At 62.2% G+C, this 27,670-nt stretch overlaps 10 protein-coding genes across 10 annotated transcripts; 6 read left to right on the forward strand and 4 right to left on the reverse strand.

Annotated features, from left to right (window-relative positions):
• Nucleotides 1–452: 452 nt before the first annotated feature.
• PLICBS_010063 (uncharacterized protein) lies at nucleotides 453–2,390 on the reverse strand (the record flags this gene model as incomplete). The annotated part of the gene is made up of 1 exon (XM_018327135.2): nucleotides 453–2,390. The coding sequence occupies one exon, from the start codon at nucleotides 2,388–2,390 to the stop codon at nucleotides 453–455; it is 1,938 nt and encodes a 645-aa protein (XP_018174166.2).
• A 770-nt stretch (nucleotides 2,391–3,160) lies between these two features.
• On the forward strand, nucleotides 3,161–3,721 carry PLICBS_010064 (uncharacterized protein; the record flags this gene model as incomplete). Its single annotated transcript, XM_018327134.2, has 1 exon — nucleotides 3,161–3,721. One exon carries the CDS (start codon nucleotides 3,161–3,163, stop codon nucleotides 3,719–3,721), a length of 561 nt encoding a protein of 186 aa, XP_018174165.2.
• Nucleotides 3,722–3,901: 180 nt separating this feature from the next.
• PLICBS_010065 (ATPase-activating ribosome biosynthesis protein) lies at nucleotides 3,902–4,662 on the reverse strand (the record flags this gene model as incomplete). Its single annotated transcript, XM_018327133.2, has 3 exons — nucleotides 3,902–4,434; nucleotides 4,537–4,607; nucleotides 4,658–4,662. 3 exons carry the CDS (start codon nucleotides 4,660–4,662, stop codon nucleotides 3,902–3,904), a joined length of 609 nt encoding a protein of 202 aa, XP_018174164.1.
• Nucleotides 4,663–5,269: 607 nt separating this feature from the next.
• Nucleotides 5,270–6,645, forward strand: PLICBS_010066 (uncharacterized protein; the record flags this gene model as incomplete). The annotated part of the gene is made up of 2 exons (XM_018327132.2): nucleotides 5,270–5,456; nucleotides 5,519–6,645. The coding sequence occupies 2 exons, from the start codon at nucleotides 5,270–5,272 to the stop codon at nucleotides 6,643–6,645; spliced, it is 1,314 nt and encodes a 437-aa protein (XP_018174163.2).
• Nucleotides 6,646–7,174: 529 nt separating this feature from the next.
• PLICBS_010067 (uncharacterized protein) lies at nucleotides 7,175–8,559 on the forward strand (the record flags this gene model as incomplete). The annotated part of the gene is made up of 4 exons (XM_018327131.2): nucleotides 7,175–7,508; nucleotides 7,632–7,731; nucleotides 7,826–8,251; nucleotides 8,358–8,559. 4 exons carry the CDS (start codon nucleotides 7,175–7,177, stop codon nucleotides 8,557–8,559), a joined length of 1,062 nt encoding a protein of 353 aa, XP_018174162.2.
• Nucleotides 8,560–9,125: 566 nt separating this feature from the next.
• PLICBS_010068 (uncharacterized protein) lies at nucleotides 9,126–10,043 on the reverse strand (the record flags this gene model as incomplete). The annotated part of the gene is made up of 2 exons (XM_018327130.2): nucleotides 9,126–9,567; nucleotides 9,634–10,043. The coding sequence occupies 2 exons, from the start codon at nucleotides 10,041–10,043 to the stop codon at nucleotides 9,126–9,128; spliced, it is 852 nt and encodes a 283-aa protein (XP_018174161.2).
• A 393-nt stretch (nucleotides 10,044–10,436) lies between these two features.
• Nucleotides 10,437–11,745, forward strand: PLICBS_010069 (uncharacterized protein; the record flags this gene model as incomplete). The annotated part of the gene is made up of 3 exons (XM_018327129.2): nucleotides 10,437–10,488; nucleotides 10,568–10,720; nucleotides 10,847–11,745. The coding sequence occupies 3 exons, from the start codon at nucleotides 10,437–10,439 to the stop codon at nucleotides 11,743–11,745; spliced, it is 1,104 nt and encodes a 367-aa protein (XP_018174160.1).
• Nucleotides 11,746–12,131: 386 nt separating this feature from the next.
• Nucleotides 12,132–13,837, reverse strand: PLICBS_010070 (uncharacterized protein; the record flags this gene model as incomplete). The annotated part of the gene is made up of 2 exons (XM_018327128.2): nucleotides 12,132–13,507; nucleotides 13,576–13,837. The coding sequence occupies 2 exons, from the start codon at nucleotides 13,835–13,837 to the stop codon at nucleotides 12,132–12,134; spliced, it is 1,638 nt and encodes a 545-aa protein (XP_018174159.2).
• Nucleotides 13,838–21,038: 7,201 nt separating this feature from the next.
• Nucleotides 21,039–22,658, forward strand: PLICBS_010071 (uncharacterized protein; the record flags this gene model as incomplete). The annotated part of the gene is made up of 1 exon (XM_018327127.2): nucleotides 21,039–22,658. One exon carries the CDS (start codon nucleotides 21,039–21,041, stop codon nucleotides 22,656–22,658), a length of 1,620 nt encoding a protein of 539 aa, XP_018174158.2.
• A 1,089-nt stretch (nucleotides 22,659–23,747) lies between these two features.
• On the forward strand, nucleotides 23,748–24,422 carry PLICBS_010072 (uncharacterized protein; the record flags this gene model as incomplete). The annotated part of the gene is made up of 1 exon (XM_018327126.2): nucleotides 23,748–24,422. One exon carries the CDS (start codon nucleotides 23,748–23,750, stop codon nucleotides 24,420–24,422), a length of 675 nt encoding a protein of 224 aa, XP_018174157.1.
• Nucleotides 24,423–27,670: the final 3,248 nt, after the last annotated feature.

Here is a 27,670-nt window from a genome sequence, read left to right on the forward strand (position 1 = left end):
GGCAAAAGTCCGTCAAGATACCACTTACACACAATACACTTTACTTATTCGGGGAGGGAAAACCAACGGCCACTCCCGTCCCGGCGAAGACTCGCCTGATTTTTTTTTTCTTTTTATGCTATATTAATTCGGGACACGGATGGGGGGTGGGAGTGGGCTCCCTTTTACCACGCCATAGCGACGCGAACTCTGGGTTGGGTTGGGTTTGGTTCACTCTGGTTCTTTACACCTCCTGTATCATGTACTTAATGCCGGTGGTTGGATTGGATGACATGGCAGATGCCGAGACGTATAAAACGGAGCAAAAAATAATGACGTTTTATTCTATCAATTCGAGGATTGCTTGCTATGTGGTGACTGTGGATGTGATCTACCGTACAGGGGTGGTGCAGGGTGACGATGCTCTATTGTGAGGAAGGTGACGAGATGCCCGTATTTTCACGCATCCTCACTCACTCCCCAATGCCGTAACTCCGGACGCGGCTGAAGAAGTAGTGCTTGTCGTTGCGCAGCTGGAACTCGGCCCAGTCGTCCGTCAGCTTGTTGTAGCTCCAGAAGCCGCGCCAGACGAGCTTGTTGTTGCGCGTGCCCTTGCCGGCGCTGCGCAGCGCCAGGTCCATCTTGTACGTGTACTTTGTGCCGACGAGGCCCTCCGTCTCGACGAAGACGTCGCCCTCGAACTCGTCGGCGTCGGCGGCGGCGGCGGCAGCATCCTCGGAGGGGTTATCCTTGGTAACGACGGCGGCGGCGTCGACGGCCGAGGCCGCCCGCTGGTGATGGTGGTGCGGGACATCTCGCCCCGGGGATGGCCGGCGAAGGGAGGCGGACAGGCGCCAGCGGCCCTTGAGGGCCTTGCGCATGAAGGTGGCTGAGGAGGGTAGCACGTGCGCCTGATCGCGGTCGCGATGATGATGGTGGTGGTGATGGTGGTCGAGGCGCTCGCGCGCTTGGAGCAGGGCCTCGCGCGTGAGGTGGTGGACGACGTCGCGGGGCGGGTCCGTGGCCAGCAGGCTGATGCAGGAGCCGTCGCGGAAGAAGCGCAGGTAGCGGTAGTAGGTGACGATGTGGACGGGGGCGCCGCCCCAGGTGGCCTGGTTGGTGGACATTTGGCCGGTGCGGACGTAGTTGACGGTGCTGATGTAGCAGCCGTTGAAGCGGATGCGCGGGCGCCCGCGGAAGAGGTCCCGCCACGAGGGGTACGCGGCCGACGGGACGAGCGAGGTGGTGAGTCGGAGCTGGGTGCGGGCGCGGCGGCGGCGCAGCTCCTCGGCGGTGATGACGAGGGCCGTGGTGCCGCCGTCTGTGCCAAGGTCGTGGACGAGGCCGCTGTCGTCGTCGTCGTCGTCGCCCAGCAGCTCGCGCGCCTCGTCCGGGCTCAGCACCACGTCCCCCTCCTCGAGCGGCTCCCATTCGATGGCGCGGGCCCAGTGGTAGTGCATGCCGGCGAAGCCCCAGCGGTAGCCGAGGGCGACGCGCCGCCACAGGCGCTGCTCCGTGGCGGCGAGGTAGGCGAAGCGCTTGCAGGCGAGGGCGGCGCCGGTGGCCAGGGCGGCCGGGTCGTCGGCGGCGAGGTCGGCGAGGATGTGGACGAGGAGCTCCGAGGGGAGGGCGGCGATGGGGCACGGCGGAAGGGGGTCGCCGTCGACGTGCGGCGGGAGGGGCTCGATGGTGAGGGCGGCAAAGGAGGCGATGAGGTCGGGCGTGGAGAGCGGCTCGGTGGCAGCGTCTTCGCCTTTACCTGACGGCGCCTGAGGGGGAGGGGCTTGAGTGGCGGCCGCGGAGGATGGTGCCGTTGCGGCGGTCTGTGCCGGCTTGGTGGAGGATGACGCGGGAAAGTGCTTCTCGCGATACCGCTTGTCGACGCGGTGGTCCAGCCGGTACGCCTGCCGGTACAGCTTGAGGCTGTCGCCCATGCTGCCCTGGGCCTCCTTCTCCATGGCCTCTTCGTAGTGGTCCAAGGCCGAGACGAGGCGGCACTCGGACGGGGAGGACGGCGTCACCTGCGCAGGGGGCGGCCGTACGGACCCGTCGAGAGTGTGGCCGGTGACCGGCGCCGGCGACGGCAGGTCATCGAACGACTGGGGCTTGAAGTAATCATCCTCTGCGTCGGCGGGGTCGACCTGCTGCGGCAGCGGTGGCGCGGGCCTTCTGCTGCGCGTGGGCGACGGGGCGGGCCGTCGTGACGGCGCCGCCGCGGATGCTGTGCCCGCAGCTGTTGACGACGATGGCAACGGCGGCGGCGGCGGCTGACCGTGATGCGCGCCGGCGGGTGCGGCGGAGGGCGTCTGAGGAGGGGCATCGGCCTTGCGGGTGCGCAGGTCGGAGAGCCACTGCTGCCGGAAGGACTCGAGCTCCGAGTCGAGGCCCGAGGGGGGCTTGGAATCCGACATGGCGGACGGGAGGGCACAGGACGGATGAGTGGTGGTGACGTCGAATAAGTCCGCTAAGCCCGGCGGCGGCGGGGGAGAACCCGAGAGACTGCCCTGGCTTGCCTGTGCGAGGAGGTGTGAGGTGCGGCTGCGTGGCTGGCAGGCTGCAGCTAATATGACTTGAGGATAGACATGATGCCGTGACTGAAGGGAGAGTGTGTATGAGTTTGTGGTATGAACGGTGAGTGAGGATGGGCGACGGGTGAGGATGGATGATGGATGAATGGAGTCGGCATGATTAATCCACTTCGAGTGTGGAGGTGGATCGCCTGCGCCTGCGCTGGTGCACCAAACGGTACGGCACCCGCCACCTGTGTTTGCGCTCCGATTCGGTGCCGTTGGGTGGCACATGGCCCGGCAATGAGCTTGGCCAGCAGGCATTTTTAACGTTTGGCTCTGCACCATCTTCAGCGGCGAGTGGCGGACAATGGCCTGGAGAAGCGGCGACGACGCATGGTACGGTAACACTAGGATAGGCACACTGCGCTTAGCTTCTTGACTTGACATGGTCGAATCCCACATTATCAGGTGTGCAGTCTAAAAGTGGCCAAGATGGGATCTGAAGGTGCTTGCTGCCTGGCGACGCTGGTGGCAATGAGCGAGCCGCTGTAAGAAGGCATCGGCTTCGGGGCAATGCGGCTGAACAGACGACACATGTCCAGGGACTGAGCCGCCAACTCATCACGACTCCGCAGCAGCTCAGAGTTCACACTCAGACTCCCGCCAGTCCCATGGAGCACTACCTAGAGTACGCGCCCACCAAGCGCGTCACCAAAGCCAGCTTCCCAAGAAAAATCCCCGCCAAGGACTACGCGCAGCCCGTCACCACGCCATGGGTCGTCGTCCTCCCGCCCGGCAGCCTGGCGACGCTGCTCATGGGCTTCAGCGCCCAGATCATGGACCACAAGTGGCACGTATACGCCGAGGGCCCTGACGCCGACGGGAAGGTGGACGTGCACTTTTTGCGCAGCTGGACGGGGAATCCCATCGTCACGGCGAGGATCGAGACGGCGCGGCGAGGAGGTGCTGAGGGGGGAGAGACCTCAGAGGAGGAGGCGGCGCGCATCGTGGAGATAACATGGGAGGCCGACCGCACGCGTGGGCCGTTTAACCATCAACCGACAGAGGAGTCTGCTCAGAACTGGGTGCTTGACGTCTGCGACTGGGTCTTTGGCATCCGCCTCCCGGGACAGACTGGCGAGTACAAGAGTCTCCAAATCCGTGAAGACGACGATTCCAAAGCCGACATAGTAATGAGGCAGGTCAGCATTGGAACGTCCGAGCTGCCATGAGAAGGAAAACTCCATTGTCATCTAGAAAAGATCCCAGAACGCTATGTAGCAAAGTCGGCCATGCTCCTGCGTGCTCTCGCGGCGTGGGTATGCGAAGCACTTTAGCACTTTTTTTCCGTCCCCCGGAGTCGAAGAATCCCACCAGCAACTCCATCGCAGCAGAGCGCGACCCTGCCCCATCTAGTCCATGTCCATGCCGTCGTCCTCGGCGCCCTCCTCCTCGACATCCCCATCGGCCCGCACCCGCAGCCTCTTCTTCTCGACGCCAAAGACCTTTGTCTTGCCGGCCGTCGCGGCCATGGACTCCTCGACCAGCTCGTCGACGTCGAGGCCCTGCTCGGCGGCCAGCTCCTCGAGGCGCTTGCGCTCGCTGCCCCGCAGGCGCGGCAGCAGGTGCTCGTTCTCGGCGACGAGCTTGCGCGCCGTCGCCAGCTCGCGCTCGCGCTTGCCGGCCATGCGCTTCTTGTAGAAGACGCGCTCGCGGCGGGCGCGGATCTCGCTGACGCGCTCCATGGCCGCCAGCGTCTTCTGCACGAGGTCGCGGTCGTAGCGCACCGGCTCGTTGCGCCGCGCCCCGAACAGCAGCGTGCTGTCCACCGTCATCTCCTTGCCCGCGTTGCGGCGGTACGCCTTGGTCCACTTGAGCTTGCGCGGGTTGCGCTTCATCTTGAAGTTACGGTGGCATTTTGATCGGCAGAAGCGGAACGACTTGGCTGCGGCATCCGGTCAGTCCCTGGGGTTCACTCGCTCTCTGTAGGTTTGTCTCTTTCGAATGCATCCGCCGAGAACAGGGGGATCATGGGGGAACGTCGTACCGTCGTTTCTGACAAAGGTGATGCCCTTGGACGGGTAGGCGGGCCGCCCGCAAAAGTAACAGGGCTCGATACTGCTTCTGTCAGCTGCCGCACAATGAACAGGGGGAGCCGCGAGACGTACCGCATCTTGACGGTGTCGAGCGCTGCACACGGGTGTCGTTGACCGCCGCTGGTCTGGCCTGGCGAGGCACGATGCGAACAAAATCAGAATCTTATCGCCAACTTTTTGGCTTAGTCAGGGGACCCCTCCCCCACTAATTTTTTTTCGCACCTTGCGCTGTCTGTCGGCTTGTCAGTCTTGTCAGGGACCAGCCGCCGCCAAGGCTTATCGATAGTTGATAGCGCTATCGGGCGATGCGCGGGCGCCGATGGCCGCAAGGGCCGATGGTCGCAGCCAATCAGACCGTATCCTTGACATCATCGGAAACCCGCGGCATCGAGCACCCAAGAGGCCCCATTTATCTCCGGCCACCGGGGGGGCGAACACCCCAATGGCCCCCCAAAATTCTAGGCGGTCGCAGAAGCTATTTGGTAACCGAATGCCTGCCAACTAATATCCATCGTTGACTCTTCGCCTCCCCCAACCCTTCTCTCCGCTCGCACCTCGCTCGACTCGCATTCACAGCAACATTCGGTATTGCGGCCTCCGACGCGGCTGCGACGACTCGGCTCCTCTGTTGAGCAAGAGTGCGCGACCCGTGGATGATGCTCTGAGCCGACATCACCAATCTGCATGGCTTCCACAAGGCGCGACAGCGCCCGTGGCCAGAACCACGACCGGCTCGGTGCCGACGACGAGTTCGCCATGTCTCGCCTCGTCGACATCGAGGCCGTCCAAGACGACGCCTCCGGCATGACCATCACGGCGCCCCAGAAGATGGCGTCGGCGTCGGCCGGCAGCCTCTTGACGTCGCTGCTTAGTTCGTGACCTCTCCGAGAAAGTCCGACGACTGACCGCCAGTGCTGACGTGCACCACTCCAGTGACGCCCCTCGACGTAGTCCGAGTCCGGCTGCAGTCGCAAAAGATGCCGACGTCCACGGTCGACTTCTCCCGCCTCGCCCTCACCACGACCACCCTCACCCCGGCACAGACGGCCGAGCTCGGAGTTACGGCGTGCTGCCGCGAGGTCTTCTTTGCTGGCAACGACGCGTCGTACTGCATCGCCGCCCCCCGCATGGCCGCGCCCGCCGACTGCGCCGTGCAGGAGGTGCAGAAGAAGACGTATACATCCACCATCGACGGCATGCGCAAAATCGCCCGTAACGAGGGCGTGACGACGCTGTGGCGGGGCCTGTCCCCGACGCTGGCCATGGCGGTGCCCGCCAACATCATCTACTTTGCCGGATACGACTGGCTGCGGTACAACAGCAAGAGCCCTCTGTCGGGGCTGTCCTCGGACCACGCGCCCCTGACGTCGGGGTCCCTGGCGCGTATATTTGCTGCGACGGCGGTCAGCCCCATCGAGCTGGTGCGCACGAGGATGCAGGCCGCCTCCGGGGTCGGCACGACGAATCACCTGGTAGAGGCGTTCAACGGCATTCGGGAAATGGTCGGCGCTCACGGGTACACGTCGCTCTGGAGAGGACTGACGCTGACCCTCTGGCGCGACGTGCCCTTCTCGGGCATCTACTGGTGGGGATACGAGACGATCCGAGCCAAGCTCACCGACGCGCGCGAAGAGAAGCGGGGCCGGTCTCTGACTCTCTCAGACTCGCCGCAGCAGGCCCGGCTCAGGTCACAGAGCCGGGAGAACCACACCGAGACGTTTGTCGACAGCTTCACCGCGGGCGCCATGTCCGGCGCCTTTGCCTCGATCGTGACCATGCCGTTCGACGTCGGCAAGACGCGCACGCAGGTATACCGGGACGGATCGAAGAGCGCAGTGGGCGATGCGGCCGCCCAGGCGCCCGAAGAGCTCAGCATGGTGCGCCTCCTGACGCACATCTTCAAGACGGAGGGCCTCGCGGGGCTGTGGAGGGGCTGGATCCCGCGCACACTCAAGGTGGCACCGGCGTGCGCCATAATGATCAGCAGCTACGAAGTGGGCAAGCGAGCGTTCCGTGGCGTAAACGAGCGAGCGGAGAGGAAGCACAAGGACGACATGTAACGGCGGCATGGGTTAATGGGCAGCAACACAACACTGCATCTTTCGGCGTTTTGGTTCAGCGGACTGTTGGCGGCGATTTGGCACTCCATTCAGCCGATAGACAAAAACGAGTGTACGATATGAATAAGTAAAGGGTAATGGCGGTTTATTGCCATTGCCGTAACGAGTCAACCGAGTTGTGGACCTCAGTCGATGACGTCTTGAAGCGTAGTTGAAGTTCCGTCTGTGAAGCTGTGAGCGTCGTGGGGCGGACGAGGCTGTCCATTTAAAACGAGGCCGCAAAGTTCAAGTGGCCGCCCGCCAGAGGACAAGCCAAGGACGTGAACTTTGTCTTCGACGAGATACTGTAAAATCTGAGTTGCTCCTGTGTTTTCTCTTTACATTTTGAAGAGCTCGGTGAGGTCACTGGTGAACAACTTTCACCGCCCGCGGCGCTCCCAAAACTTTTGCCTCACCCCACCATCGCCAAAACCTCACTCACACACACACACACATACACAACCCACCCCGACCACGACGGTCCGCGACCATGTACAACCTCTCCAACGTCGCGCGGCACCACTTCCCGGGCGGCAGCGGCGGCGGCGACGGTGATGCCGTGTACGTGCTGGACCTGCACCGCACGGCGGCGGGCCTCGCGTCCATCACGTCGGACCAGCGGCTGACGCTGCTGGACCCGACACGCTTCGGCGGCGGCAGCGCGGCGGCGAACGCCTGGGCGCTCGGCCACGGGGGCGGCGTCGCGGCGCTGCGCGTGTTCGACGGGCCGGCGGGGCTTGTGTGCACGGCGGGCGAGGACGGGGGCGTGGCCGTGTGGGATCTGCGCGCGGCGGGCGAGGCGGCGAGGGTGGCGCGGTTCAAGGGTGAGTGAGAGTGAGCAGAGGCGTCGTCGAGATGCAGGCCCTGGTGGTGTCGGAGATGGAGCGAGAGAGAGAGAGAGAGAGAGGATGGGACTCGGGGAGAAGGATGCTGACGGAAGAGAGCAGCGAGCGATGCGCCGATCTTGAGCATGGCGTGTAGCGCGAGCACGCAGACGATAGCCGTGGGCACGGAGCTCACCAACCACACAGCCTCGATATATCTATGGTACGCAGTCTTCTCCCCTCTCTCCTCCCACTCCCGCTTCTCATACCGCGCCCGATCTCTCCGAGTCCACACCACTCACGCAACAACTACACAGGGACGTGCGGTCGACCCCCTCCCCGCGCGCGCACTACCAAGAAGTCCACTCCGACGACGTCACAACACTATCCTTCCACCCCGCGCAGCCCGCGCTGCTACTAAGCGGCTCGACCGACGGGCTCGTCAACGTGTACGACACGCGCGTCGCCGACGAGGACGACCTCACGCTGCAGACGCTCAACCTCGGCGCGAGCATTCACCACGCCGGCTTCCTCACCGACACCGAGGTCTACGCCCTGTCGCACGACGAGCGCTTCGCCCTCTACGACGTCGCCGAGCATCGCGCCTCGGGAGACGCTACGCAGGCGTTTGGAGACCTGCGGAAGGCCCTCGCGGGTGAGGACGATGTGCCCGTGCAGTACGTGGCCGGCGTGACGCCCAAGACGGATGGCAGCGGGGCCGTCATCGGCGCGGGATCTCAAGAGTACGTCTTTGTTCCTCTCCTGCCTTTTACTTTAGCGTTGTGTCCATGTTACCCTTAACTTCAAGTCCATTGCTTTACTTGGTGTACTCGCTAACAGCCACCAAAGCAAGCAGCACTTTGAGCTCGTCTTCATGGCCCGCGACCCGACGCGGGGGCAGGAGTGGGTGCTGGACCGCGCCAACGGCGTCGGCCTGCCGGGCGCGCACGGCGAGGAGATTGTGCGCTCGTTTTGCTTCTTCGACGAGGAGCAGCTGGTGTTTACGGCGGGCGAGGACGGCAACATCAAGGCGTGGAGGCCGGGCAGCTGAGCGTCCAGCGATGAATCAAATGAAATCAAGTCAAGTCAAATCAGCATGCGCATGCTTCCGTGTCATCGTCTCAAAGTATTTCGTGTGCAACAGTATTGCCATTTCAGGCATGTGTTGCCATCTGTGCTGTGTATATGCTAGGCCTAACCATGGTGTCTATTCTCAGGCCCCTAGTACTCATGCACAGTTGCGAGAGCCTGCCTGCCCCGACTTTGCAGTCCTCGAAGCCAGTAGAGGAGCCACGGCGCCATAACCTGGGCCTGAACCCCATCGGGTGCTCTACCCATTCCTTAGGGATCGTTGGTCCCAATCTCACCCGGCGTGTTTGTGGTTCGAGCTGCGTAAGCGAGAGGGGTTGGTGCTAGAGTGTCGATGCATCGAAGCATCGAAGCGCCGCGGGGTCGTCGGGGTGGGTCGTGAGGCGCTTACAACGCCCTTTCCGTCGTCCCGTAGCCGACACAAAAAACCCCACGGGGGCCAAGGCCGTCACAGGCACCGGACCGGAGCCCGACCCGGCACGTCCCCATTGCACCCCTGCCGTCGCTCGGATGGGAGAAGCCGCCCGCTCACGCAAACTTGTCGTGCTTGCCCTTGACCTTAATGTCCAGCAGCTTCTCGTGGTAGTCGCCCTCGCGGCGCGCCCGCTTCAGCATCTTGATCTCGTCCTCGGTCAGCTTGCGGCCGGCCGCCTCCTCGAGCTCGCGGCGGCTGATCTTGGCGAGGGCCTTTTCCTCCTTGGAGGCCCGGAGCTTGGGCTTGAAGCGCGCCTGCATGCGGATGCGGAACGTCGTGTCAAAGGTGATGGTCTCGGCGTCGCCGCGCACCTCGGCCGGCGGCGCGCCCGCCTTGGCCGACGTCGAGGGCTTGACCGTCAGCAGCGTGTCGCGCAGCGTCTGCACCTGGAACGTGCCGGGTGTGTCGGCCGTGGCGATGAGGCTGAAGCACTCGAGCGGCGAGACGGCCTCGGACGTGGCGGACAGGTGGCCGATCTTGTCGCATGCGAGGAACCTAGCCGGGGGAAGTCAGCTGCCGGCCTGGGTTAAATGAGACGGAGGAAGTGAGGTCGGCCCGTACCGTCCGTGGTGCCCCTTGAAGCGATAATTTTCCGTGCCCGCAATCTTGTTGGCGACCCAGACCTGGCGCACGTCGTGCGGCTCCGCCGTCGCCGGGTTGTCGTCGACCGTGTTCTCGACGGGCATCGCAAACACCTTGCCGCTCGGGTCGCACGCCAGCGCCGACGGCTTGTCCGTGGGAAGGACAATCATGACGGGTCCAACCACGTCCGAGACCGCCTCAGCAGACACCCAGGTGTCATCGGCGGCCGTCTCGGTGCCGTCGCCATTGTCGTCGCCGCGCGAGCGCTGGAGCTGCTTCGCCGCGGGCCCGGCGGCGCCTTCGTCGTCGTCGTCGAAGCCGGCGGGGGGCTTGTCGCGCTTCCGCTTCTTGGGCTTCTTGTCACCCTTGAAGGTCAGCGGTTTGACCATGGTGGGCGGGTTGCGTCGGGATTCGCGTGCCGCGATGTTGAGCGACTGGTCATGTGTCGTTGGACAGCACGGCGGATCGGGATGCGGCGAGCTCCAGACAGCTACGCGACGTCAATAAATTATGTAAGCGGGCGGCTAGGGCCCCCGAGTTGGGCCACCTTCCCTAACGAGGGTGCTGTGTCTATGCACCAGATCCCCCGCCACAGCCGCCCTGGGAGGTCAGGTTCTCCAGCGGAAAACAGTGGGGGTGGCTCACACATAGGACGATATAACGGTTTTCCGGGGAAGCCTGCTCCAGCTCATGCCATTTCAATCTTTTTCTTATCTGATTCTTCTCCTCCCGCCCCGTTTCAACTGGGTCCAGTGTTACACAGTTAAAAGACACAGAGCAAGATGGTGGCGCAAGCTCAGGCCGTGACCGTGTCCCTCAAGGACCTCACCGATGGTATGACGGTTGACCCCGTGCTGGTTGTTAGCGGGATGCAAGTCACAGAGATCCGACCAGCCCAGCTAACACTGCGCAGGCACCGTCTCGTTTGAGACCCTGCAGGCGGCCTTTGGGCCCGACTCGCTCGGCATCCTGGTCGTCAAGGACGTGCCCCAGGACTTTGCCCAGCTGCGCCACATGGCACTCTCCTATGCAAGCTATCTCGGCAACCTGCCCGCGGCGGAGCTAGGTACGCCGGCCACTTGGCTGACCCCTGACGCTGATCCCGGGGGTACCATCTGGGAGGGAGACGCACGATGAGCCCATGGCGTGAGCCCAGCGGGAGTACCACACAGATCACTGACACATAATACAGAGAAGCTCGAAAACGTCAAGGCCAAGTACCTCACCGGCTGGTCCCTCGGCAAGGAGACGCTCAAGAACGGGCAGGCCGACACCTTCAAGGGCTCCTACTACGCCAACTGCGCCTTCTACGTGGACCCGTCGCTCGAGTGCGCCGTGCCGACGGCCGAGTTCTCAGCCGACACGTTCCCCGAGTACCTGTCGCCGAACCTGTGGCCGCGCGAGGAGGTGCTCCCCGGCTTCAAGCCCGCGGTCACGGCCCTCTGCCGGCTCATCATCGACGTGGCCGTGCTCGTCGCCCGCGCGTGCGACCGCTTCGCCGAGCGCGAGATCCAGGGCTACCCGCGCGGCTACCTCGAGCACGTCGTCAGCACGTCGAGCACCACCAAGGCCCGCCTGCTGCACTACTTCCCGCAGGGGCTGGACCGCAACGACGGCACCACCGAGGACGACTGGTGCGCCACGCACCTAGACCACGGGTGCCTCACGGGCCTGACGTCGGCCATGTTCATCGACGAGAAGGAGGTGAGCCCCGCGGTGCCGCGCGACGCCGCCGCGTCCGCCGGGTCGGGCGCCTCGCTGCCGCCGCTGCAGGAGCTCGGCGCGTCGCCCGACCCCGAGGCCGGGCTGTACATCAAGTCGCGCACCGGCGAGACGGTGCAGGTCAAGATCCCGCGCGACTGCATCGCCTTCCAGACGGGCGAGGCGCTGGAGCGCATCACGGCGGGGCGGTTCAAGGCCGTGCCGCACTTTGTCAGGGGCGTGCGCGCGAGCGTCAGCGACGGCCGCGTCGCGAGGAACACGCTCGCCGTCTTCACGCAGCCCAACCTCGGCGAGGAGGTGGACATTGAGCAGCACCTGACCTTTGGCGAGTTTGCGCGGGGCGTCGTGGCCAAGAACACGGTCTCATAGACGGCATACATCACAGAAGAGGCAATAACGAATGAACGGCTGCATGTTTGCAAGGCTATATGTGTTTATATGCAAGCACCTTTGTTGAAAAGATGTGGTACGAAGTAGATGTTCCATGTGTAGAAATGTCCTGTGGGCCGAGAACGGCATTCCCTTGCAGAACAAGGCGACGTTGTGCAGCACGACAGGTGGTGCCATGTTACACGCCATCGCAGTGCAGAATGAAAAGGTGGACGATGTGACCTCCATCCGGTCGACGCCCAACGCCCGCCGGCCCCGCATCTCGTCTTTTGACAACATGCGGCGCCAAGCAGGTAATCGGCGCTACCCAGAGACGATACTTTGCGTCTCCTTGGCAGCGCCGGCGTATGCTTGTGTGTTTCTGTCTACGCCCAGGCCCCGACGAGGCTCATGAGGAAAGCGCCGGCAAAGACGAGCACGCAGGCACCCACGCGCTGCTTGCCGCGCAGATACCTCCAGCTCTCGTCGCTCAAAAAGTCCTCGGACAGCAGCTCGACCAGGGACGCAAAGGTGAGCAGACCGGCCGAGATGGCATTCATGACGCCCACGACAATCAGGCCCACCTCCGAGTCCGGGCTGTACAGCGTGTGCGTCGCCACGCCAAGCGCCTGACCGAGCGGCGTGGTGCATCCATAGAGGAGAGCCATGAACCAGGGCTCCCACGTCCTGGTGCCCCAGTCCACGGTGGCGATGCGGGAGCCAAGCGCCAAGCCCTCAAACGTCTGATGGAAGATGATGGCGATGAGGAGGACGATAAAGTCAGTCCCGACGGAGACGCTCAGAGCCATGCCGATGAAGACGCTGTGGAAGAGGATGCCCATCTCGAGCAAGACGCACTGGAGACGCTCCTTTCGGAGCTTCATCTCGGGCGACAATTGCACCTCTGACAGCGACTCGGCACCGCTGTCCTGAATGGCCGTGTTGTCCTCTTGCTTGGACACCTGTGCGGCGTCATCCCGCTCAGCCAGCTGGTGGATCTGGTCCAGCTGCGACAGGCCCTGGCCAATGCTAGAGGAGCGGCCGCGGAGAGGCCCCATGTCCCGGAAAGGCATCAAGGCCGTGTTGGAGCAGAGGTGGCCGCCCTTGGCCTCTTGGCCCTGGCCACCGGCCCGACCGCCCGAAACGATCTGAGGCGGCGGCACATGGCGGGACGGGTGGAAGATCATCTCGATGACGGTGATGAGGAAGATGGCAGCCAAAGCTATGGCTCCTGGCATGGGCTGATAGCCTTCCGTCCAAAACGAGCTTAGGCAGTCGTTGCCGAGGGACTGGAACGCCGTGGGCAGCAGATGGACAAAGGCCGTGGCAATGAGGACACCGGTGCCAAAGTGACGGATGGCGAAGAAGAAGCGCCGCGGGATGCGCAGACCGGGGAACTTGGTGGCCATGATGGGAAAGGCGCAGCCGAGGGTCGAGACGAAGAGGATGATGGCAATGGCACCCGCATGGAGCGGCAGGTTGTACTTGGCCGGGTCGACGCCGCCAGTCGCGCACGTCGAGCGCTTGCGAAGGCGTGCGGGAGGACTGGCAGCTGCGGCGTCGGCTGCCACAACGTGGGCGGTGGGGGATCCATGGTGCGAGCTCAGAAAGGGAGGCAGAGAAGAAAGCAGATACGCAGAGAAGAGGACGGAAAGGGTCCAGGTGGTCCAACTCCACAGGCGCTCGAGGCGGCCCGAGGACGACCCCCGGAGGCGAGGCTGGTCTTCACCACCAACGGCCGCCTTGAGACGCGAGAACAGCCCTGGGAGAGGCAAGAGTCAGCATTCGACACGGATGTACGAGGTCAATGGGAAGGAAGGGGGGACGCACAGGGCCGTCGTCTCGCATCCAGAGCCGCGGCGACGGGCCAGGGCTCGTGATGCCACACGTCTGGTCCGCCTCTGTCCCCGTTGGCGCCCACCGCCGAGGCGTCGCCGCCGTTGACGTCCTGCCCGCCGGCGACAAACTCGCGCAGGTTGGCGATGCCATTGAGGTCCTGGCGGGTGGTGTGGCTGGGGGCCAGGGCGGGGGGGCTCTGGTTGAAGGAGAGGTGCTTGAAGGTGCCCTCGTCGGCCTTGTTGAGGCAGATCATGGTGGCCTTCTCGTCTGCGCGCTGTCGGGTTTTGGTGGTTTACGGTGCGGGTGTGTGGGTGCAGATATACGTCGTCACGCTCCGTGATGATGCCAAGGGCGGCGAGGATGAAGATTGGATGAGCGGCAGGATGACACGGTGCAAGAGGGGAGACCTTGATAGAGAGGCGGCGACATGGTTTTGACGCCTGAGCTTTTGCTGCGGCGGGCGGGCGGGCGCGCGGGCAGCGATCCACTGCCCGTCAACTTCCGATGGCGCAGCCCATGGGGCCGGCTAGTCGGTTCCCAGCCAAGAAGGCGGCGGCGGGGAGGCTTGGCGGTAGTTGCAATGCAATGGCACCCGTGGGCCGCCGCGCGGCGGGCAAGTCGCATGAGGGAGCGCGCATTGGCGGCGACGTGGGAAGCTCGTATTGTCCATCTCGGCGGGTTTGGTTTTGGCGATGGATCGTCAGGTTGGAGGCGAGGAGCCAACGTTAGAGGGTTGAATGCGCATGCAATCTCGTTGAACGGCCGGGCGCCGGTTGAACGATGCACCGTAACAACAGTGGTCGATAGGGCGCAGTGCCACAGAAGAGGTGCTGTACTGTAGGTACATTTCAACGCTACCTTACCTACCCTCCACTGCCCGTTAGGCATGTGCCTGTAGGTACAGTGTAGCGTGTAGGCGGGCCCAGGCGCTGCCGGCACCTCGAAATAAGCGAGGTGGCAGCGGGCGGGCCACTCCAGCCTCTAGCGCCGGCACCTCGGGCAACCTTATAAGTTAAAAAACGCCAAATGAGGGCGCTTTGATCTGATATGATGTGATCATTGATGCGACGACACGGCGGGCCAAAACGTGCAAGCGTCGCGTGTTGCCCGTTACAAGGTGGGCCGCTGCACGTTGCCTAAGGTCTCAGACATGCTGTCTGCGTGCGTGTCGCGGGTATTGGCGTGCATGTCTTGCAATCCGCGATTGCATCGCTGCTAGAGTATCGTCGTCTGGCTCTGTCGCCGTCAAGGTGCGCGCGGTGGCACGACCAACACGGCCATCTCTTCCAAAAGCCACCAGCAAAAATATGCATCGTGTCCGCCAACCCGCCCCTCACATCGCCCTGGCCTTGATCCTCGCTAATATCTGTAATGCGCGCGTTTCCCCCTCACAGCGATCCGGCCATTGCCATACACGATCACGCCAGAGCCCCGGTCCGTCAAGAACCACAAGTACTGCTTTGCAACGCGCAGCTGAGTTGCTTTTCTCTGCCGTGCGCATCTCCAGCGCGTGGCGCAACGCCACCGAGGGCTTGCCCGCAATTCACCAGGATCCTCTGATGCCCAGCTGGAAGACACGTCAACTGGGCAACAGGCGGTGTCGAGAGACCACGAGTCTGCGTGGACTCGACGCTTGTGACGAGACTTGGGGTCACACTTCCGCCGCGCGTAGGTTATGGCTCTTGCGCCGTCACGTAGGCCTCGGAAGGGGTTCCAGCATGACCACCACGGGCGCCCTTGGTCTGTTCAAATACCCGCACTGGCTAATGAGGCAGTGCCGGCACTGGTCCCGACGCCACTCTACTCGATTTAGAGTGAGAAATACACACGGTGCTGTATTTGCAGCCACGCGTGCGGGAGGGTGCTCTACTGTTGAAAAGTACTACTCTGAAATCACGTCCTTCATTGCCTCTTGCAAAACTCCTCAACCATAACAAAGATGGAAATCGCGGGGTCGACCTCGACTTAAACACTCATTCACTGGGCTGCCTCTTCCCAGAACCGCGGCTATCTCCTAAAGTAAATGTGATGCTCACAGGGCTAGTGGGCGGGCTGCATCACTGCCCAACAAAAGCATCGAGCTGCCGCCTGTTTGGATGGTCTCTCGACTCGCCTACTCGCGATCAGGCGTACATTTTGGCCCTGTTGGCGAAATTGACGGTGAAATTGGCCCAAGGAATGGCTTGGTCAGCCTTCTTGACGCCTGATGGCCTGAGAAACTCGACGGTCCCGCTCTAAGTGGCCAACTTGGCACAGCTCCTTCGACCTGACGAGCACTTCAATCTCTATACCCAGGCCAGATTGATCTGGTTGCAGGATAGCCATCGTCGAGCTGATCTCAACTCGAACGTACTTTACAGCATTCGATCAGTGACGGTTGCGGTGCTTGCAAGGTATGCAGGTTGTATCACAGTGAATAGCGGTACGATCTGAGGATGCAAGCTTCCTAACATTGCCACATCAGGTATTATATTCGTTCGCGAAACTGAGCTTGCCGCTTATCGAATTTGCTTCATTGCTTGCCATACTGCTACATCCAATGCACAGCGCACGACAAGGTTCGCGAAATTTGTAGGACAATTGAAGATTATATCCAAACATAAGCAGACAGCAGTACGTAGGCCTACAAGATGCCCCCGGTGTCAGTTACAGGGAGCTCACTTCTACCCTGTTGGGTTGGTGGCTAGCGGCGTGCCCAGTTACATGACCAAGGACAAATTCTGGTTGTAGGTTGTTTCCAGGGTCATATTCACGAGCAATACTGCAATCGTGTTTAGACGTTATCAATAATGCGAGGGGCACGTCGCACTGCATGGCACAAAGCGTTGGTGTTGGCGGCTCGACACGCAGAACCGTGGTAGCAGGGACACGTATGGTTGTGAGTGTCAGGGTTTGGGAACACTTTTACGCTTCCACCGGGCTGACGAGGGCACTTGAAGCCATGCTTTGTTTTGTAGCTCCATTTGCGAGCATACGGAAACGGCGTGTTCCTGATTCCGCCATTGACCCCCAGCACGCTTCGGTGATGGATTCAATGTCCAAGCCGCATCCCAACGCCTGGACCATAAGTAACAAGCTACATCCGAGGCGGGATAGTTTGTCGCTTGATGGCGACTCGCGATCGCCATTTAGTTACACGTCGCGGCATCAAACCCAAATGTGCTGGCCATCACCACCCAACCATCGCACAGGTGCGTCCTTTCTGTCTCGCGCAAAGCCCTCGTTTACGTGGAACGCGACGATCCCAGGGTAAACATGTGCATCCAAACAGGTGCCTGAGGCCTTCATGCTGCCGCAACCATCGATTCCTCCGCGAACTGCACACGCCGGGCAAACCAACAGACGTTGCAACCCTCTTTGCATCAATGCCCACCGTCGCCAAACGTGCAGCGCGATACCTACTACATATGTAGTTGGCGCGTCCGCCAGGAACCCACGCGTGCCCGCGCGCTGCAATGCAACCAACGCGCGGCACGGCGTTCATGCGAGATCCGATCTCTCGGGACGCGGGCCGCGGGGAGGGGGGGCGCAGTGCCTGCCAACGCCGCCGTCCATTCGGCGTGGGGACACCAAAGAAAGTTACGAGGTGCGCCCAACGACACAACCGCGACTGATGTGAACGGGCGCGTGTTGAAATATGGCATTCAGTGGTGCAATAGGGGATGGAACTCGGTCTTGCTGTTGGGTTTTGCTGCTACCGGAGGCGTCGGACTGAAGCCCCGGGCTCGCGGGCGGGCGTGCGGATGAACCACCGGGTGCCAACTACCCGATTGGGAACGCCGGGTCGGCCGCAGATCTCGGGAGCGGAGGCGGGCGACTCGGCCGGGCGCACGGCCCCACCTGGCGGCCGACCAAGACAAAGAGCCGCGAGACCACGACGGCGCCAACTGTCAGCCCTACGAGCGAAGCGTTCCTCGCGCACGCCACTCGGGCGACACCCTGTCCTGCCTTGTCCTGCCTGCAGCAGCCTTATTCCTTGGGCCTGGGTGCCACCGCTAACGTTAGTACTGCTAGGCTAGGCTAATTAGTTGCTTTCTCTGATTCCAGGGCATGAACCAGCAGCCAGGCCAGGCGGCTAGGCCAGAAAAAACGCCGGATCGCAGCAGCCGCTGCAGGTAACAGGACGGGCGGCGCGGGGCCGCTAGACGCGATCGGGGCCCAAGTTGCAAATGCGCAGCAGCGGTTTCGTTCTGGCCCCCGAAAGGTGACCTCATGCACCAGGCAGGCAACCGCCGAGTGTTCTGCCCTCTTTGAGGCTTTCCGAGGGGCCCCGTTTCAGGACTCATTCTTTTTTGGGCGGGCGGACGGACGAGTGAGCGAGCGAGGCTCTGCGAGGTTGTTGCGGGCTGGTCGTCGCCCGGCTTTGCCCCTCCCCCTCCTCCTCCTCCTCCTCCCCCGGGGGACACCGACGATGACGCAGGACTCGCGATTGAAAGCCCCTCCGTCGCGCCCCAGGCAGAGCTCACTTGACCTGTGAGCTTGACCCCGCCGAGCCTCACGCCCCCCCATCGACCGAGCGACCGACCTCGTGTTCCCGTGACTCACCTGCTCTGCTTACCGAGATTCGCAGCTTCATCATCACCTCTGGTGGTGGTTTTCGTACGGTCGCCGTCGGCAGGCAAGCGGGGTGGCAGAGCCTCCTCCTCCGTCGCTGCGCCCGTCCGTCATTGCCCGCGGCGCGGCGGCGGCGCGGGGCACGCGCGGGGCACTCAGGGTCTCGGGGTCACGGGTCACGGGGACGGGCTGCTGGGTTCCCTGGTTGTCGTTGTCGTTGCCCTGTGGTCGGACAGCCTCGCGATTGCACTCCAGTCAGTGTGTTTGTCGAGAGCGCGCCGCCCGCACTCGTCGCCTCGTTCGGGAATCGGGACGCTGTGCACAGCGCCCGTGGCAGTGCCCGTCGGTCACCAGCAATGACGAAACGAGAAAGTGAGTAATCTGTGCCTGCGTCTGCGCCGTCGTAGTCGTCGTCGGGGTCCAAAGGTCGTGCAACCAACGCAACACCAAACCACGCGGTCACCATGCTTTCGCACGCGCACACCACCACCCTCAGCGGCTTCGGAATCAGCAACCAGCAGGCGTACCAGCAGCAGCATCGGCGCCCGCAGTCGTCCGGTGTGCCTCCGCCCCGCCCCCTCTCCTCCAGCCTCCCCGCCAGCCAGCCAGCCAGCCTGCCGGCCGGCACAGCTGGTCCTCCAGTTACTCAGTCAATCAATCCGGTCCAGTCAAGTCAGCAACGACTCGGGACCAGGCTGGGCTACCTGCTGCTGCTGGCCTCGGGTTGCAACTGTGCGGCTGGCGCAGAGCCAAGCCCAGGCACGCCCGCGCGCCCAAGCGAACACCCTGACGATTGGCCTCCACAAGGCTGACAGGGTCAGGGACGCAGTCACGCAGGGTTCTTCCCCCTCCCTCAGCTCGCCCTGAGACCCTCCCGGCTATATTCGCATCAGAAGGCTTCTGTGACCGATGCTGCGATTCCACTCGCCGGTTGTCAATTCGGTAGCCTGGCGGACTAGGAGCTGAACGGGCGGGGCAGAGTTGGCAGAGGGGCATCTGGCTCGGTGTCTTTCGATGGAGGGGACGTGCCGCGAAGAATGAGAGCAACCGAGCAGTGACGTCTGTTGGGATCTCCCCTGTTGCTGTTGCCGCCGCTTCTGAAGCTCTGACTGTGTATGACATGACACCGTATGTATGTCCTGTGTCCCACCTTTGCGTCAGAAAAGAGCTGCCCCCATCGCAGGGACGACGAGGCTCGGCCGCCGCGCTCTTGCGGCCTGTGCGACGTCGCGCACGAGGCACGTTGGTCGGTTCGATTGTCGTCGCCGTCGTTGCCAGAATCGGAGCTGCACGGCGGGGGCGTTGTAACTCCCAATACTACTCTTCAAACACCCAACCCATGTTTCGACGACGACTCGACAAGAGACTCCCAACAAGCAAGTCTTCGGACGAAGAACGCCGGGTCCACGTGGGGCACTTGGAAAGTTGAACCCTCGTCTGGCAGAGTCTGGCTTCGGTGGTAAAACGCGCTGCGAACCGGCGAGCCCGCCCAATCGGAAGCGCCAATGCGCACCAGTTCGTCAATGACATGGGTTGGGAAACGCCCGCCACGGGCGCCCTGGGCGCAATCGGGCCCCGCGATGTGCTGCGCTGCCTGCCTGGCCTTCGGTGCCGCATGGTTGATGGCGGGCGGCGCGCGCGCCAAGCCGGTTGGACTGGTGAGGCGTGCGACCGGACGAACGATGACTAGGTTACTAAGTTACTAGGCTGGCCCAAGATCATGTCATGTTTGTGCGAGCGAGAGCGAGTGAGCTAGGGAATTCGACTGCCTGGCTTACCGCAGGCGTGGTTGCGCAGCCGCGACTCGCAGCCGCGGCGTGGTAATACACCAGGTTCAGGAACCGGAACAGCCGCCGTCGCCTGTTCTACTTTGGGCGGCCTCACGGCTGGCGCGGGGTTCCCTTCGCTCAATTCTTTTCAGCTATCGGACAGTAGATGGTTTTTGCTTGACCTTTTTTTGGGCGGTGGTTCGGCCTTGATTGGCAGGGCACAGATGCAGGCTGGCCGCGTTGGGCTTCGTGTAAGAGCTGAGGTGCCCGTCTGCGAGTCTAGACTGTGACTGCGGCGGCAGCCCACGACGATGACAACGACATCAGCAATTCGAGCATGCAGTTTCACAACTACAAGACCGAAAATACACAGGAGCCATGGCCACGAAACATCTCCCCTTACAAGCCCATCGCGTTCATGATACAAGACACGCACCCTTCTCGGTGTGCCGTCGTTCCGCCCCTCGTGCCGGCCGCTGTCCACACACAGCACACACCGGCCTCGCCCGCGTCCCGGATACGAACGGCCTCGTCCCTCTGCACGGCATCCAAAAAGCCACGAGCGGTGCCTGACCTTTCCCTCCCCCCCGGGAACCCCCACCGGGCTTCTTTGGGCTGGCGGCCGTGTTCACGAACGCAGCTGACCCAGGCGGGAGGGGTGTGAGAGGGGGTGTGTGTGTGTGGCGTGTGGTGATGGACACCGGGACCCGCAGCAGCCTCGCGGATGGGGGCGAAGCTCCAGGCACGGGCAATATATCGCGACAGACACAAGGACAGAAAAACGACTTGCGGAGTCATGGCGTGTTCTGTCTGTTCGGTTGGTTCCCTTTCACGGTGAGGCGTTCCTGTGAGGCCGGGGCGGTGCTCGGACCGGAAGGGGAGGGGGGAGTGTGCGAGTTGTTCGGTCCTTGTGCGGCTCGTGTGCGGTGTAAGTGCAAACGGTGCAAGGTGTTTATAAAGGCGAGGAGAGACTGCTTCGAAAGCGAAAGGAGAAAAGGAAGGATCAAAACCTCTTTAGCACATCACACAAAAGAGACAATACAACTTCTTTAACCCATCACACAAAAGAGACAAGACAACTTCTTTAACACATCAGACAAAAGAGGCAATACAACTTTGTTGATGCCTACCATGAACGACACAGACTACCTCTTGCGTCCTTGGGCGCACCGCACGTCCTCTTATGACTATGAGGACAACAATGACAACACCACGGCGATACCACAGCACCTCCTTGTCGCCTACCTCTTCACCTTTGTCCTCCTTTTACCCAAGATCGTTTCCACATACAACCGACACACAACCAAGGCCCGGTCCTCGCCAGACACCTCGACCCTGCCGCATGTGTCCTCCACGATCCCCTTCATCGGCCACGCCCTACAGCTGAAGCGCAACGGCGGCCACTACGTGCGGGACCTCATCCTGCAGAACCCTCGCCACTCTCTCTTCACCATCGACCTCCTCAACAAGAAGCTCGTCGTGGTGAACCCGGCCCTGGACCGCGCCCTGGCCAAGCACTCGCGCGAGACCAGCCTCATCCAGGTCGTGACACTCGTGGCCGCTCGCTCCCTGGGGCTCAGCGAAAAGGGAATCCGCGTCTTCGCCGAGTACGACCCGCGGCCGCTTCACAACCAGGCCATTGCCAGCACACAGAGCCACGACGAGCTGCTCGAGTCGGCAGCGAACTACATCCACCGCCGCCTTGGGGAGCAGCCGGCGTCGCAGGAAGTGCAACTCGGACGATGGATCTTCGACGCGGTCCTTGGCGCGACGGCGCACTCCTTTTGGGGGGCTGAGAACCCGTGGAACACGGACCGCGAGTTCATGGACAACTTTATTACCCTGAGTGACAGCTTTGAGGACCTGGTACGACCCGTGGCGTGGCTCACGGCTAAGCCCGTCTACGAGGCCCGCGAGCTGCTCGTCGCCAAGCTCATGGCCTTTCACAAGGAGCACCGCGCCAGCCGGGTATCGAGCACGGCGCACCGCATCAACGCTATCCGGATGAACAGCGAGGACTGGGAGGCCAACCCGGACTACTACAAGTGCGAGCTGCTGCAGGCGCTGGGCCTGCTGCCGACGACGAGCACGCTCACGACATGGCTCTTCCGGTACCTGCTCGTCAACCCGCAACTGCGGCGCAAGGTAGTCACCGAGGTGCGGCGGCTGGAGCGCGGCGCCGACGGCCGCCCCGACCTATCCAACGTGCGGACGACGTGCCCTCACCTCGTGGCGGCGTGGTACGAGACACTGCGCCTCAGCATGACCATCGTCCCGCGCCTTGCGACCGAGGACTTTGAGGTGCCGGCGGTGGCGTCAGCAACCTCGGGTTCAGGAGCGCCATCAGCACCATCAGCATCAGCTGACGCCGTGACGGTACGCAAAAACGACGTCCTCCTGCTACCGATGCTGTCCTTCAACCTCGACCCCCAGACGTGGGGGCCCGATGCCGAGACGTTTCGGGCGGAACGCTTCCTCAGCGTCGATGAGGCGGCGACGGGCTCGACGTGCTCACTGCGCGGGCCGCTGACGCAAAAGGTGCGCGGGTTTGGCGTGGCGGGCAACCTCTGCCCGGGCAAGAAGATTGGCTTCGACACGGCCATGGCGATGGCGGCGACGCTGCTGCGCGACTTTGACATCCAGGAGCTCGAGGACGAGCCGTTCCGGACGCCGACGCGGCTGCGGCGCACCAACGTCGGGTTCGACCGGCTGGGCGACGACGTGCGCGTGCGGCTGGTCCGAGCCGGTTGATGATTATGGGGGGGAAGGGTGGGTTGAAGACGGGTTGGGATGGCTGGACCAGATCAACCGTTGTGGTTGGGTTTCTTTTGGTGTTGGGTTTGTTCTGCTTTTGCAACGGTGTAAGTGTGTGGCCAGGGTTGTGCTGGCCAGGAGCGGGATACCCCTATTAGCGCGACCCCAGCAGGCGCGCATAACTCTTCTCTTTTTCTTTTTGTGTTTTTACTATAGACTGGTCGTAGCGATACGATGGGACACGGGCGTTGGAGTCTTAGACGGGCCTTGGGCTGCGAATTGACATTTCCACCCTTACATGCCGCTACTGTATATGATCCATGAACATTGAAGTGCCGAGAAAGAACAGACACCCAACTACTGCTCGAGATCTATGGTAGTATTGTATCTAACCGACGAGTTCCGATACCCCTTTGTGATCCTCGGCTATCGGCTTGCATGGAGTCAACTAGCTCAGAGCTTCTCCCGGTGCGGGTTCAAGTGGTCGTCGTGGATGAGGCCAGCCACGACATGTTGTAATTGACGGGAATATGATGCCGCCTGCAAGGCATTTACCCCACCCCCACAGTGCCGTGTAAATGACCCCCCCGCCATCCACCCAGGCCCATGCTGCTGCTGCTGCCGCTGGTGCAGCTGTCCGCCCTTGCCGGCCACCCTGGCGTTGGATTGACTTCCAGGCGGCCCGCCCGTCGTCGTCGTCGTCGCAGGTAAATTCAATCTGCCCCTGTGGCCCCCCCCCCCCCCGGGAGCCGGCAGGCGGAAGCCGCGGCAGTGGCATTGACATCATTGGTGCATCGACTGTCGATGGCGGCATGCACCCATCACATCATCGCCATTTCATCAGTCTCACTCACTCTCACTGCTTTTCCCCCCCAACCCCCAACCCCCCAGCTCTCCCGTTCGAGTTCCTGCGTGTGCCAATACTTGTTGCCACTGCCAATCCTGTCCGGTCCGAGGCACCCTGCGCTCTCCTCCCCCATCCATCCGTCCCTCCTAGCAGCCGGCCTGGTGACAGCGACACCAAGCAAGAAAGCAAAACCACCAGCTCCAATTCCCTCACAGCTCTCCATCATCACCGCAGCAGCCATGGCCGTCCCGCCCAAGTTCGCCGCCCACAAGCTCGAGTTCGGCTCCCCGCCCGCCGCGCACACGGCCTCGTCGCCCTCTGCCTCGTCGGTCCCGCACACGACGCACACGCTCGAGCTCTACGTCGACTACTGCTGCCCCTTCTCCGCCAAGCAGTTCCTGACGCTCACGCGCGACGTCTTCCCCCTCGTGCGCGCCAACCCCTCGTGGGCCTCGCTCCTCGCCGTCGTCTTCCGCCAGCAGGTCCAGCCCTGGCACCCGAGCTCCACGCTGCTGCACGAGTCGGCCCTGGCCGTCCTGCGCCTCGACCCGGCCAAGTTCTGGGAGTACAGCGCCGCCCTCTTCGACGCCCAAAAGGACTTTTTCGACGTCAACGTCGTCAACGAGCCCCGCAACCAGACGTACCGGCGCCTCGCCAAGCTCGCCGCCCAGAGCGTCGGCCTCGACGAGGCCAAGGTCTACGCCCTCCTCGAGGTTCCCGACAGGCCCGCCCAGGACGGCTCCCTCAACGTCGGCAACCAGGTGACCAACGACCTCAAGCTGCTCACCAAGATGAACCGCCTCGTCGGCGTCCACGTCACGCCCACGGTCGTCTTTGATGGTGTCGTCCACGACACCAGCTCCAGCTGGTCCGTCGACCAGTGGAAGGAGTGGCTCGACAAGAATGTTGTCTAGATGTCGACGAATAGAGGAACCCTTCATGCAGCGATATCGAGTTGATTGGCCCCCGTGCTTGATGCGCTTGCAGATGTCCGTGCACTGATACTGACGTCGCGTGCGCATTGCGACCAAGGCATGTGACGGCTGGAAGGAGCATTGCCGAGGATATCTTCATCAAATAGGAACTTGTAGAGCGTTGCAGGGTGGTTGCGAACTCCACAGGTTGGTTGGTCTTGATGCTTGTGCTGATGAGATTGCGTGTGAAGTACCGTATAAGCATTTGAGCGGCAAAGTCTCCTGCAATTGGCACAACAAAGGGAAGACAAAGCTACGGAACAAGGATGCAGCTTAAGGGATTACTCAAGCAGTATCGTCTCGTGATACGTTGGTTTCGTTAATTGGTTGAGGTGTTGGTGCTTCTCGTAGAGCCGCCTGTTAGTTAGTTAGTTAGTTAGTGTGTTTTCCGTCCAGCGGCCGTGAGGCCGCTCAGGTCCCTATGGGGCACAGGACGTGCTGAGCTAGTGGGTCTATCCTACGTTATCGATACAGGTTCTGGTGGGTCACTCAGAGATTACCTCCTCGGATCCCCCCTCTTCCCTATCGCGAAAAGTAAACAAACCACCATCCAGCATTTCATCGGCTCAGAGGCGCTCCGATTCGTGCTCGGTGCCCGTCAGCGGGTCGTCCAAGCGCGGCATCCAAGTGCCGTGTTCTGTAGGCCTCGAAAGAAGCCATCGTCGGAGGCTGCAAGAGCGGCCTCAATTGACCCGGGCGGGCAAAGGGTGGTGCGACACCCTCCGCCTACACGGGCAAAGAATATGTATCGAACATGCAAAAGTACAAAGGAAAGAGAGAAGGGAGGGTGGAGCGGCTTGCCTAGTAGCGAGGACGCGCCCATTCGAAGAACGAGCTTGCCTTCGCCAGCTTGACGAACTTGTCGAAGTCTCTGCCTATTGCACGATTGACTGCCGCAGTCGGTGAGGGGGCCAGCCTCATCCGATGTCGCGGCAGGATCTTTCGGCAATAGAAGAGATGACTCGGTTCTTTTCGTCGGCCACATGAACATGTTAGCCGCGCGTCGTCGTGGTTGAATCTCTCGTGGTAGTCGGCAAAGTCTCCGTGACGAGACCGTGCCGCGAGCAGGTGGTGGAGCAGTGGTCGTGGGAGCTCTAGCTCTGGTGGGCAGCCGATGGCAGGCTTGAGATGCAGTGGCTTGTATTGGTCGGGTGCAGAGGCGTCCCACCAGGCTTCAAAAGCGTCTCTGGGCTGCTGCCGGGCAGTCCTGCGCAAGTGAGCGAGTGTCGGGAGAGCGTCTGCGGGTTTGGGCAAGGAGGTGGCCGCCTTCGCTAAGGCGTCCGCCTGCTCGTTGCCCGCAATGTTGGTGTGGCCAGGGATCCAGCGGACCTCGACGGCGCCATGCGCCGTGGCCAGAGCCTGAAACTCGAGGAACACTTCCTGAGAAGAGTCCGCGGGCATGCCTCCCAGGCAGGTTGCGACCCCGAGATTATCGAGGCACACAAAGATGCGTCGTGGGCTAGGGAGGTTCAGTGCAGCACGCAATCCCTCAAGGGCGCCCTTGGCTTCGGCGTCGAAGACCTCCGCTGGGCCAAGGCGGCCGTTGCCAGTCGTCAAGGTATGTCCGTCGCGATGGATTACATAGCCGTACCCAGCGGCCTTCTCCTTGGAGAGGGATCCGTCTGAGTAGACGATGAGCGTCTCACGAGGGATAGACCGGAGCCATTCCAGGAAGTCTTTTGCAGACTCGTCTTTCGACGCGGTCTGTAGGGTCGTCGCGTGCTCGTCGAAACGGCGGGGCAGGAGCAGTGGTCGCGTGCTGCGAGGTAGCAGCTGATCGCTGCGTCTGAGTCTAGTCCGGAAAGCCTCGCGAGGCATCTGGTACTTCAGCTTGATCGACCTATGGATGGTCGGCGGCTTCGGCTGCAGTGTGCGTTTGGCCAGCGGGTGTGCCTCATCCACACGCTTAAGGCGGGCTGCGAAGCGCATCCGGCGAGTTTCGAGCAACTGGGCGATCGGCGGGATGCCACTCTCACGATGCAGCGCGGCGATAGGCGTCGTCCTCCAGACTGGCAGAACGGCACGCATAGAGTTGTGAAGCGACTTGTTCATCTTCCGCAGCAGCTGCTGGATTCCGGAGGAGCCCTCCTTCGTGGGCTGGCTCCAGCGAGGGGCTCGCAATCCAGGGTACCAGGCCTCGGCGCCGTGGAGCAGCACTGGCTCGACACAGGCTCGGACGGCTCTTTGCATAGCGCTCGGGAGTGGGCCATGTTTGGTGTTGGCGAGCCCTCGCAAGTGGTGTGCCACGGCTTGCGCCTTGGCTGTCCATTTCTCGACGTGGGTCTTGAACGTCAGAGTGCTGTCGAGCCAAATGCCTAGCCAGCGCATCGCTTTTTCCGGGCGTCTCTCGCCCTCGTGGAAGATAGGCGGCGACACCCTGGGTTTGGTTCGGCAGAAGTGCATGACCTCAGTTTTTGCAGAGTCGAAGCTTATTCCGTTGGCGGCGCCCCATGTTACGAGCTCGCTGACATAGCGCGACGCCCTGTCGGCCGTCGACTCCAGCGAGTTTCCTAGGCATAGGATACCGGTGTCGTCGGCATAGCCGAACCGACCCTTCGGATTGCCCAGGCGATAGATCGGCTCTGTATAGAGCAAGAAGAGGATGGGCGAGACGGGCGAACCCTGCGGCAGCCCGCACTGGAGCGGGGAACTGGGTGTGGTAATATCCTGATATCGCACGCACGCCGAGCGGTCTGACATAAACGAGCCAGCCCACCGTGCGAGATGCTCAGGCCATCCCTGTTGACGGAGGCGGAGGATCAGTCGGTTGCGGAGGACGGTGTCAAAAGCCCCCTGGATGTCCATTGTCACCAGCGTGGCGACCAGTCCGCGAGCGAATGCTTCTTCGATGTCGTGCACGAGAGCAGCCACGAGGTCAACAGCGGATCTCTTCGGCAGGGCTCCAGCTTGTTGCGGATGGAGCACACCATAGTGGATGGACGCCCACGCTAGACGGCGTGCGATGAGCCTCTCAAGACCCTTGCCTAGGCAGGAGAGCAGCGAGATTGGTCGCCAGGCGCGCGGTGTCGACAAATTCCGACGACCCGGCTTCGCTATCATGACCACTTCCGCCTCCCTGAATGGTTGAGGATGGTGGCCTAGTCGGAGGCAGCCCTCGTAGAGGCGACGGACATGTTCGCCGATGATATGCCAGGCGGCTTTGAGCATATTGACAGTGATGTTGTCGG

Source organism: Purpureocillium lilacinum, assembly GCF_023168085.1.
Source record: "Purpureocillium lilacinum CBS 284.36 DNA, scaffold_8, whole genome shotgun sequence".
Taxonomy (NCBI): Eukaryota; Fungi; Ascomycota; class Sordariomycetes; order Hypocreales; family Ophiocordycipitaceae; genus Purpureocillium; species Purpureocillium lilacinum.